General features: G+C 38.1%; 1 protein-coding gene across 1 annotated transcript in view; it reads right to left on the bottom strand.

The window, feature by feature from the left end:
• LOC145693435 (E3 ubiquitin-protein ligase RNF169-like) overlaps positions 1-12,318 on the bottom strand; it is a 144,357-nt gene that overhangs the window by 81,042 nt on the left and 50,997 nt on the right. Inside the window, exon 5 of the mRNA XM_081769429.1 lies at positions 9,535-9,645. Coding sequence (XP_081625555.1) covers positions 9,535-9,645 — 111 coding nt within the window. The remainder of the gene's footprint in view (positions 1-9,534; positions 9,646-12,318) is intronic.

Raw genomic sequence — 12,318 nt, 5'->3', positions numbered from 1 at the left:
TTCAAGGAGGCATTTTCCCCTTGATTGTGTATGTTTGACCACCTCTCTGTATGGGGCTCAGAGAGAATTCTGCCCAAGGAACCACATAACAGTCATGAAATAGTGAGATAACATACAGGCTGCTACCTGTAAATTTTATTGTCAGATTAATTTTTTTTTTTTTTTAACCTTATTTGAAATATATAACTAACTCACTATTTTAGCATCTTTGAGCATGGCTGTTATGCAGATTGCCCTGAGATCTGCTATTCCACAAAACATAAATAATATTGCTCTACCGACTTCATAAGGGAGTGGCGGCACTTACAGGAGAGAACCATATCTCCAAGAGGGAATAAATCATTTTTACCTAGTTTGTATTTTGCATTCTATGCAAATATTGCTGTTCATTTGAATATTCCCAGCCACTCTCCTTCATTTATTTTTTTTATTTTGTGTTGGTGATCTTAGGTAAACAGTAGTTTCGGCTCTAGCTACCTAGCACCTCACAATAAAAGTGGCGCCCAGCGTGGGGCTCGATACTTCACGCTTTTGCGCCAAACAATATAAAGTGGCGCCATCAGCGTAAAGGGCATGAAGTATATGTTATATACTAGCTGGTCAACATACAGTTTGTGTTAAAATTTCGGTATATGTTTGTTTCTCTTCCCGAAAAATTTCCAAGAACGTAGGTGTCTTGTGTGTTTGAAATTTAATTGTGTCTTGAATATTTTGACAACCATTTACTGTGTTTAGAGAATTCAGTTTTTTTTTTAGAACTTTGGGGGGAAGAAACTTTGTAATTCCGTTTGTATTTGTAAATGGTGGTAACGCGAGCACAGGCTCGAAGAGTAAGAAATATGGACACAGAGTTTGTATTTGAAGAGTTCGCTCAGAGAGCTGGGAAGCTCTCCGATGAGAATAAAGTTGATGACGCGCAGAGCGATAGTGAGCGTCCGGTCAGCGTTGTGGGAGACGCTGATGCGGTGGATACGGTTCCGCCAGTCCACAGTAGGGATCCGGAAGTACCATTACGGGAGGAAAGGGTGATAATCACAGAAAATACAGAACAAAGTGTTAGTCCAGCCGAAAATGTAGGTAGCTCTTTTGAAAATATTAGTACCATGCAGTTAGCTTCCATTTTGGGTGAACTTGTTAAGAAACTTGACGAGAGTACGAGGAGACAAGAAGAAAAAGCAAGTCAATTAGAAGCAAAATTAGAGGAAAGTACGAGAAAACAAGAGGAGAATGCGAAAACGTTAGAAAAGAAATTAGAAGAAAATAATCGAAGTTTAAAGGAAGAGTTGAATTTGAAATTAGGAGAAAGCTCCAGGGGACTAGAGAAAGTAGATAAGAGACTTGAACAGGTTCATAATGAAACCAGACAAAATAGCGAACGACTTGAACAAGCTATAGAGACGGTTAATGCTCGTCTTGAAATGCGGTTAGAATCCATGACGTCAAGACTTGAGCAGAGTGAACGGGAATTGACAGAGCGACTGGAGATCACCACTGTAGAGCTGAGGGGGGAGATTGAAGGCGCTCGGGAAGATCTCAATTCTCGTGTCACGGAAACCACTAGGAGACTAGAAGAGAATTACTCAGAGCTTTCTGAGAGTGTTAGACAGGTCTCGTCTCGTGTAGAACAGACCACACTTACTCTGAATAATCAGGTCAGGCGAGTGGAAGTGAACTTCGCTTCCCAACTAGCCAGGATCCGGGGGGAACTAGAGCAGGAAACGCCACTCGATGAGATCAGGTCGGAATGTAACGGTAGCATCCAACAGATGCAAGAGACCGTTCATGACGTGTGTGCACAACTCGAGAAGAAAATGGAGGAGTGGAAGAGCTCCATCCAGAAGGAGACAAGCGAGGTGATAGAAGGGAGACTCGCTAACATCTCTGTCTCCGGCACACAAGAAAGACCGCCATCTACGAACGACATCTCGAGTCGCGATCTGCCTGGTTCTCAACCTGGGAAACTCGCTACTTCCCGCGAGACAGAACCTGTCCCGTCGACGTCTCGCTCATGTAATCATGAGACGAGACAGCATCTCGCAACAGCTTTTGGTCTCATACACAGGGACGTTACCTTACCTGTGTATGCTGGAAATGAATCTGAGACCGAAACCTATAACTTCCTCCAAGATCTCGACCGGTACTTTGAGGTCACTGGAGTACCGGATGAGATGAGGCTCAGTTTCATACCGCGAGCAATTCGGAATACTTGTTACCAGTGGTTTCAAGTTAACAGGAACAAAATCCACACTTACGAAGATTTTGTGCAAAACTTCAAACAGTGTTACCTTAGCGAAGAGCGGCTGGCTAACCTACGGGCTACTATTCTCACCTCCCACTTCGACAATCGTGTACACAAATCCCCCGCAGAATATCTGCTGGATTTGTTACACAAGAATAGCATATTAGAGCCTAGAATGTCTGATGCTACATTACTGAAGGTACTTCCGCGTCATTTCCCGAACTGGCTATTTAGGGCGATAGTCTCTTCTCGCCCAAAGACAATAGCAGAACTTTTAAATCTAGTACAGGAACTGCAGTCGTCGATGACGAATCGCGACCAGTTTTTCCAGGGTAACCAGAGGAAAGGGGTCAACATGCTCCAAGTGAGCATGGAAAACGAGGACAATAACCCCTCTGGCCACAGTGGTAAACACGCTGCTCGTAAAAAGAATAGAACGAGAGAAAACCAGCGTCCTTACCAGAGAACGAGACATCAAAACACGAACCAAAACAACCACCAGCGATCCCCACCTCGCCAGCAGAGCAGCGGAGGTGGGTCGTCTGGCTGGTCACGTGGGGGGAACTCCCACTCCTCTCACAACAACAACGTTCATGGAGCCCGCGGTAGGAGGGGAGGGATGCGCCAAACGGATAGACCACAGGGAAATTCCTTCCGTCACGAGGACCAGGAAATCCAGCTGTTGGAACACTATGACCGGGCGCCTCCTCCTACCAGCCAGAACCAAAACATTACCAGGAGTAACCAATCCTCTTCTTCTGCTCCCAGAGAATGAGGATTGACCGCATGTGCTTGGAACAACGGTAAGATGGCTAAGGAGAATACGAGTACATCTGAGTTGACAAATGAAAATTCCAAGTATGTGCGTCATTTAGAAGTAAATGTAGAAAATAGACACTTATATGAAAATTCATGTGAAACCGCAGTTAAAGAGATTTTTGAAAATGTAGAAGGAAAAGAAGAAGAAAATTGTAAAATTTGTATAGAAACTAAGGCAAAGAAGCATTTTAGTGAAGGCATGTTCAAAAATAAGTTAACCTTGTTAAGTAGGACTGGAGAACACATTGATTTAGATAGGGCTGTATATGAAGAGGCAAATGGCATTTTTAAGAATTTATTTGATTCAAGTAATGAAGAACTACCCAGTAATAACGTCATCTCACTGCCAGAGATTAATGTACTCTTGTTTGGAAAGGAAGTAAATTCTTTATTAGATACAGGGGCTACTTGCTCCGCCATTTCAAAAGAAATTTGGGACTCCGTCTCAAATAGCCACCCCACACCCGCATTTTTGAGTGCTAAGAATATACGGGTTACGTCTGCTTTCGGAAGTAAATCAGCGACGATCATAGGCCAGACGCTGTTAGTCATTCAGATACATGGGAAGGAATTTCATACATTAGGCATCATTATTTCAGGTCTGAATAGATCTTTGATTTTAGGTTCCAACTTCTTTACAGAATCTCGTGCCGTGTTAGACTATGACACCGGCCTTCTACATCTCAAACATCCTCATGATGTAGAAGTCAAATTTAGATCAGTAGATTGCGAGACTGAGGATTTAGTAGTTCGTTGTTTAGAATTGAATGGTGAGTGCGAGAAACCATATAGTTTCATAGAGGAGTTAGATACTTTTGAATGTAATTTTTCCCCATCAGATGAAAGACGGAAGGCCATACGGGTTAGCGCACAGAATGAGCATAAGACCTGCAGAGAAAAGGCTGCTCGTGCCCCGAACTTGGATGATGGTAGATTCCCAAGTGCCCAAGAAATGGCAGTTCATGTATTCCCACCAGAAGAGTGGTTGAAAGTGAACACACGTGCCTCCCATTCAGATATAGAAGATTTTGTCTCGAACTACTCAGATCTCTCAGCCTCACAAAGAGAGAGTTTGAAAGCTGTTCTTTTAAAGCACCAGGCGCTTTTTGATATCAAGCCAGGTTGCATAGCTAACTACGAGCACGAGGTTGGAGTAACGGACGAACGTCCCATAAAAACTAAATTGTATCCTTACCCAAAGAAATTCAGGAATTTAGTATCGAATGAAATTTCGCGTTGGGAAGCCTGGGGTGTGATAAAGAAGATGCCTACAGCTTATATAAACCCTCTGGTAGTGACGCCGAAGAGTGACGGACGTATTCGAGTTTGTATAGATGGAAGAGCTCTAGCCAAAATTTCAGGGGATCTCTCCGACAGACCTATGCCACCCCTATCTGTTCTCCAAGACATTTGCGACAACTCTTGGTTCAGTTGTGTAGATGCAACCGAGATGTTTTTACAGATTAAAGTGAAAGAAAGTGACCAGAAATATCTTGGGTTCCTACATGAAGGCATTTCGTATGTTTTTCAAAAACTCCCGTTTGGAACAAAACAAAGCCTTGCTTCTTGCGTACGAGCATTAGATATGCTGATTGGATCAGAAGCTAGAGAGTACTGCGGCGCTTATGTAGATGATCTGATTCTAGCCGACAGAAGCTTCGATGATCACTTAGTACACCTCGACAGAGTGTTGGGTTTACTCACTGCGGGCGGCCTAACTCTCAGGCTGAAAAAGTGCAATTTTGTGAGAAAATCATTGCACATACTTGGACTCCATCTTTCTCAATCCGGTATCCGTAGAGATCCGGAGAAAGTGAAGCTGGTGTTGGATAATAGAACACCACATAACGTAAAGTAACTGCGTTCCTTCATTGTCAACTACAATCTGATAGATGTTCCCGAATGAAAACTCAGAAGTTCTCCATCCGTTGTTCCAACTACCACTGAAGACGAAGAAGAAAGAGATGAAACAATTCACACAGTGAATGTATCACGTAACCGGATTTGACAAAATGTGTATATAGAGTTAGTGTTAGTGTATATTTCAGTGATATAGTGTATTAGTGTAAGTGTATGTATTGGGAACCGATGTCATTTGTGTATATGTAACTCAGGGAACACTGAATTCTCTATATTTAGCTCTTGTGTATTGATTTTCATTTATTATGTTTGTTGTGTGTTTAACTTTGATTTTTTTTTTTAACCTTGGATGTATTGTGAACCTATAATATTTCAGGAACGAAAATGTGCCCTCCGTATGATCTACGTCCTGTACTAGAAAGTACAGCACCTAGAATCATAGGGGGGAAATTACTGTAGAAGGCCGATGCCCTTCTCCATCATCTGCATATCGAAATGCAGATGAGGGGCACATTTGCATATTAATATGTAAATATAATGGATTTTGTGGTATAATTATTTGCTTATCATTAGCATATTCTGTGCATATTATTTTGATATTATTAGTAATGAAGTGTGAAACACCAGCATAGTACGTAAATATTAATACAATATTGTATTATATTGTATTTATTTAGTTGTATTTATTTCATTTGTGTTTACTGCAATTATAGGCATTATATAGTGTATAAATGGGTTGCATAATTTACTGCGTCGTTGCATAATGTATAGCATACAGGGGATTATGGAAGGAATGATATTACAAGCATAGATGAAGGATTAATTAAATTGGAAATGAGAGATTCTATAGGAATCATACATGAGTTTCAGTACGCTTGGAAGAGAGCTAGCGCTGAGAGAAGTTTTTTTTTTTTTTTTTTTTTCCCGACTTGCTGTCGCCTATACTACATGATGTGAGGTCTCTTGCAACTCAACATGGAAAGAAATTACCAGAATTGGAACAACATAAGTATCCTTATATACAGAAAGTAACCCACGAACTTCCTTGGTGAATCTACACTGAGTTTGATACAGTGTGTTGAAGCAGAGCGTTTGTATTGTTTCAAAAGCCATAAACTTTTTCGCTTCTACATGCGAAATTTTAGCTTTCAATAGGTGTGATTTCCAATGCACCGAGTTCTAGCGTCATTTCCTCCCCCCCTTCTCACCAGAAACCAGTAACCTGGCCAGCGAGCCTTTTACTTAGTTCCCGAAATGCAACACCAATTTGAAAATGTATACTCTGATTTGACTTATTTTCTGTGTTTAATATTAATATTTACGTACTAAGCTAATACACGTTCTTGGAAATACCGCACAAAATTCTGATTTATTTTAACAGCGTGTTTCCCTTATCGAACAAGACACTTGGATCTTGTATTTGTGAAAAATAAATAATTAACAAAGATGTTTCCTTCAATCTTTCTCCAAGCAAACATGGCTGCATTGTGTAGCAGACAGTTTGAACGACAGCCACAGAAATTGGGTGTACTGCTGCTTCTGAGAGAGATGACAGTTCATAAATGGTATAAATATGTATTCTTTGTATGTTTACCTTTATTTTGATGTATGATATCATATGTTTCTAAATTTTATTTGTATTTAACAAGTGAAGAAAAACAAAAGTGTGCGAAAAACTTTCATAGTTTCTGCTGCGAGCAAAAAGTTCAGTGTTGGCCATTCCTCAGAGTGGGGGCAGCATGTGTCAACCAAGAAAGGGTGAATTTGGCTACGGATGGTAGCTGAACAAGTGCATTGTGCAGGTCGGACCACACGCAAACCGCCTCAGGGCAGAGAACCTTTTGTCAAAGGTTGCTAGAGGAAGCGAGTTTCTTCGTTTCCTTGTTTTTGCCAGAAACATATACTCGTTTTCCTGAGAGAACGGGGTAGTTCAAGTCAGATTCGTGAAGCAACAACATATAGTTTTTCGGTTCAAAGGAAGTCACCTGACTTCTCTTACAGAGTGTTCGATACCCGGGACGAGGTGTGAGCAATTTGTATTCCGGCTCCCCTGGATTTGTCCTGTGAACAATTGAATACGCGAGTGTGTTGAACTCAGTTTTTTTTTTTTTTTTTTTTTTTTTATCTGAAACTATAATCATATTACAAAAATGTGTAAGACCTACACATATCTGCAGCTTGTCATCAGTGGTGCTTATTACATATAGTGACAATGGAAGATAAAATCTGAGAACAACAGTTTATAATTGTGCATTCTCTGAGTGCTATGGACGCTCAATAGAGACAACATAATTTGAATCTCGTCGCACCTCCCAATTTTAATATGGGAAACCCAGTTTTTCAAACATGAAAGAAATACATACTTTACGATATCTCAGGTAGAGATATAAAAACCTAGGCCAGTAAAGTCTCTAAGCTGTGCCTGTCCTTGGACATTTAGTACAAGGTTTCAGCAATTATATTTTGCTTGATAAATAGGAGCTATTAAAAGTTCCTTCATTGAACGTGTGAAGTCCAGCTTACCATAGCTTCTACAGAACATTTTACATTTCAGTGGAATGGGAATCTGGGAGGACACTGTGTCTTACAACATAGAACTTGTGAACAGCGAGTGAATATCGGAACAGTGAACCAGTATATTAAATTGTGTTTATATTTTATCTTCAATCTGTGTATTTATATCATAGATATTGCAATATGTTCTGTGAAATACATCTCTCCTCTAGAAACTGTTAGAGACAAGAAACTCAAAATTATGAGGAGATAAAGAATGGTTGTAAATATCTCTATATATATTTTTTTTTTTTCTTTCTTTTTGAAAGGTCAGACAGACCTTTATAAATTCAGGTTCATCCTACCTTCTCCTTTTTGTTATTTTTATAAGTATGAAATAGTGTGTTACCATTATCTAGCATATATATATATATATCTTAAAAGTGTGTGTGTAGTGCACTACGAAATGGTGATAATTATTAGTGTATCGAAGTTTGGATATCAACACTTCCATCCTAGTTTATGTTCCTGATTCTGTTGTGGAAAATAAAACTGCCAGCTCTTACCAGAACGACTGTCTATTCAATTTGCTGTATGGTGAGTACCTGCGCTAATGATATGTTTGTTTTCAGGAGTGTGATTCAAGGAGGCATTTTCCCCTTGATTGTGTATGTTTGACCACCTCTCTGTATGGGGCTCAGAGAGAATTCTGCCCAAGGAACCACATAACAGTCATGAAATAGTGAGATAACATACAGGCTGCTACCTGTAAATTTTATTGTCAGATTAATTTTTTTTTTTTTAACCTTATTTGAAATATATAACTAACTCACTATTTTAGCATCTTTGAGCATGGCTGTTATGCAGATTGCCCTGAGATCTGCTATTCCACAAAACATAAATAATATTGCTCTACCGACTTCATAAGGGAGTGGCGGCACTTACAGGAGAGAACCATATCTCCAAGAGGGAATAAATCATTTTTACCTAGTTTGTATTTTGCATTCTATGCAAATATTGCTGTTCATTTGAATATTCCCAGCCACTCTCCTTCATTTATTTTTTTTATTTTGTGTTGGTGATCTTAGGTAAACAGTAGTTTCGGCTCTAGCTACCTAGCACCTCACATAACAGTTTGAAGTTTACATGTGTAAGAGGCTCCTCCTGAAGCAGTTTTGTGAAATCCTTGAAAAGTTTTGCACATGAGATGATAAAATTTAACTGCGCTTTCGTTGATGGGTCTTTCAAACTTTTAGAAATTGACTTGTATTTTCCACTAGCCATGAGGTTTGATTTCTTTACAGGAAGAAACTTGAGGAAATACTCCTGCAAAGGATTAAAGAGTTCAAGAACTCTTTCACATGACTTTTCAAGTGTAAGCAAGCTTGAACTCACATATTTCATAAATATATGTTTAGGCAGTCCTAACTTACTGGCAATCTAAGTGAAATCTTCCCATCTGGACGGCCAACCCTTGAAAAAAATAGTACACATCGATTATAAACCCACCTTAAAAGCTTAAGCACCAACCAACCAACCACTGTGCTTTAGAAAGAATAACGGCTGAAGTGAGAATAAAGCTGACTTGGTTCATATGTTGCAGCAAGTACTGAAGTTTACAGAAGAGTAATAAGTAACAAGTTTGTGCCTATTTCCATTTATATTCATAATATTTTCCTTAGAAAACTGCCAATGCAAAACATAAATTACACGAAAAATTCCTTTACCGCCAAAAAAGTAATTTTTAGTGACAAACTTGGAAAAAAGTAACTTTTAATGACCAACTTTAAAAAAAATAAAGTAACTTTTAGTTTAAAAAAAAAGTGACTCGCTATGAGCCCTGCACGGCTGGAGTGGTTATTTTAAGGAAGGGAGCTATTTTCTGTAGAAAATCACTCCGTGGTTGAAGGTATCACTCGGGCCAGTGCGTTGGACTCCTGGAATACAGTCACAAACCGATGTAAATATTACACGAAAACGAATTAGTCGTCAAAAATTAATTTCAATACTCTAATCGGGTAGAGTGTAATTCCGGATCCAGTCATAAAATGTGGGATCTGGGTGAGAAATGCTTACCTTTGAGCAGATGAGACAACTGATGGTAACATAAATACAAAACATACCTTTTCTTTCTGCAAATGTTCTTTTTAATTTCTGGGAAGACTGTTTTACATTATTGAGGCTAAAATTCGGTACCAATAATTTTTCTCCATTTGTGCCAGGTGTCTTTTGCCCTGCAATAGAAATGTATCATAATAAAGACTGAGAACTATTTTCCTCTAGAAATTTTAACAATGATACAAACTATATAAAGGATACATACAACGGTTTTCCCTAGCGCATACAATACACAAAATTAATACTATAGCCAGCATTTCAAGCAGCCTTTGTAAATACGGTGGGGAGAGGAATCATACATTATGTAACAGTTCAGACTTTCGTTCGCTGAATGATTAATATATTCGTCTTTAGTTTACGTAATATCGGTAAAAATCTAGGAAGCATATTTATGAGAATACTTTAGCACAGAGGTCTCCACACTATAGCCTGCGAGCACCATCACTCCGGCCCGCTACATTTTATTCTGATTAAATTATAAATTACAAAAAATAATAATCAGATGTTTTTATACGACCAACTGAGAAATACAATAACTGACATAATAATGGAACTGAATATTTTAACTGTAAAAGATCTGAGATTTATTCTAAAAACTTACAACAAATGACATACACTTAATGAAATTAAACACTATAATTATGATTAATGAGATTTTTAACTACAACTTTCCAATGACAATTCTTTCCAGTTGTAAATCAAGTTCACAAGTAGAAATTATCAGTAGCGACTTGAAATGCTCATCGATTAACTTGGATCTGTAAATATTTTAATTTTATATATATATATATATTCCACTTTGAAGAATGTTTTTTTTTTTTTTTTTTTTTTTCACACAAATAAGTAGTTCCGAAAGTGGAAAAAATGTCACGAGCAAATGTATGCAACTGACTACACTGTGTGAGTGGAAGACTTACAAAATTCCAGCAATGATGAATTTAAAAATTATTCTTTAAAAATGTCGCTACAATGCAAATCAATTGTTTGCATTTAAGATTCTCGGGCAAGGACTTTTATGTCGGCGTTAAAAGGATTTTGAAAAATTTTGATGTCGTTTGCAATTGCATCAAAATCTAAAAAGACGACATTGAAAATTTACTTCTAAAGTACTCAAAACTTCAACTGTAAAATCTACCGGAAATGAAGTCTCAAATGTTAACATGTATTAAAATGTGTAACTTTTTCCTTAAACTGGGATTGAAATAAAACAATCTTTTGTCGAAAGGACTTAATATGATTGTAAATCAGCTAGAAGCTGGTTCTCTCCTTCTAATTTTAAATTAAGGTCGTTCATATGTTTAGTTAAATTTGTACAAAATTATAATTTCTATAACCATGTATTATTATGTAACTCAACCAGAGAACGATTCTTTTCATCCAAGAAAATTTCGATTATTATTCGGAGTTCAAAAAATCCTGTTAGAACTTTTTCTCAGCTAAGCCAACGTACTGCAGTATAATACGGTAAGTCGTTTCCTGACCAATATTTTCCATAAACTCGCGGAACTGACAATGACTGAGCTCACGTTACATACTCAAGCATTTTCTGCAAGAAAAATATTGATGAATGATTGAATGTACAATTAATGGTTTTGAACCATCGTCATTTTCTACGGTCTATGATATGATAGCAACAACACCTTTATTTTCTATTGAAGATTGCGTGGGCGTGCCTCGAATAATAATCTATGAATGTCAAGAAACTCTTCACAAACTTCATAATTTTTATCTATCCCTTAAATAAAAAGTAACATCTGATCAGTATCTGAAACATCTCTTGACTCATACACGGCTGAAGAGAATCACTGTAAGCGTCGACTTTTGTCCGAAAATTGAGTTAATATATCTTCTGCAACATCATCCACTTCGAGCCACAAGGTTTGTTGCAAAACTGAAGGTTTTAAATCTAACAGTAGGCCTCGTGTAAATTTGGAGTAATTCTGAAAATGTTTAGTCTCATAATGACATTTTTTATTGGATTCTTTCAGGACTGATTTCGTTTTACTGAAAATTACATACACTGCCTAGTTCTTATTACTTGACTAAATCACGAAAAATTAATATTCTCATTGCTCTTTAAATATTCTGCACTCACTACCTACTTTTCGTTTCTTCTCTACATTTATACACACACAAAAAGCACGTAGTTTCAAATCAAAATGATGCTAATTACGTAATACTATTACACGCAGGGGGTCTGAATAAATAAATGGACTGGTTTTATCTACTCACAATTAAACATACCGGTACTGTATTTTCCCTAACAAACTATGGTCAAAATACTAATCGCACTATATTTAGCTTTCCAGATTGCACTTGTCGCTCGGAACTCAAAATACGGAACTATCCAACTCTCGATTGTCTCCTGTATTTATACCACGCGTCCTCGGTGCTAACATAGAAAGTACTCGAATCATCCAGACAAGCGATCATGCAGTAGAACTTTTCCAGAATATGCTTTAGTTCTGCTATTCGCAACTAACCAAGCATAACTGACGTTTTGCATAATTTCGCCACTCCGTACAAAATGGCGTTGGCACTACAGTATGTTGATATTATGAGCTAGCTAGATCTCGGCCCTTGGGACTTAAATGGAGAAGTCAGTGTGAGTTTTAGAGACTCCTGCTCTAGTAAACACATGTTCAGGCATAATCGTTTAAACAAAAGTGCCTCACTGCTTCATTCTGAAGTAATCTATTAAAAACAGTAACCTGTCACAACTTAAAACTGGACTTTGTAATTCTGCAACTTCCAAGTGTGATGAGCCGAACATAAAATGCTATTTGAAA

This window comes from Thermobia domestica, chromosome 8 (assembly GCF_964235325.1).
Source record: "Thermobia domestica chromosome 8, izTheDome1.hap1.1, whole genome shotgun sequence".
Lineage (NCBI taxonomy): Eukaryota > Metazoa > Arthropoda > Insecta > Zygentoma > Lepismatidae > Thermobia > Thermobia domestica.
This window is presented reverse-complemented; position numbering and strand designations above follow the sequence as displayed.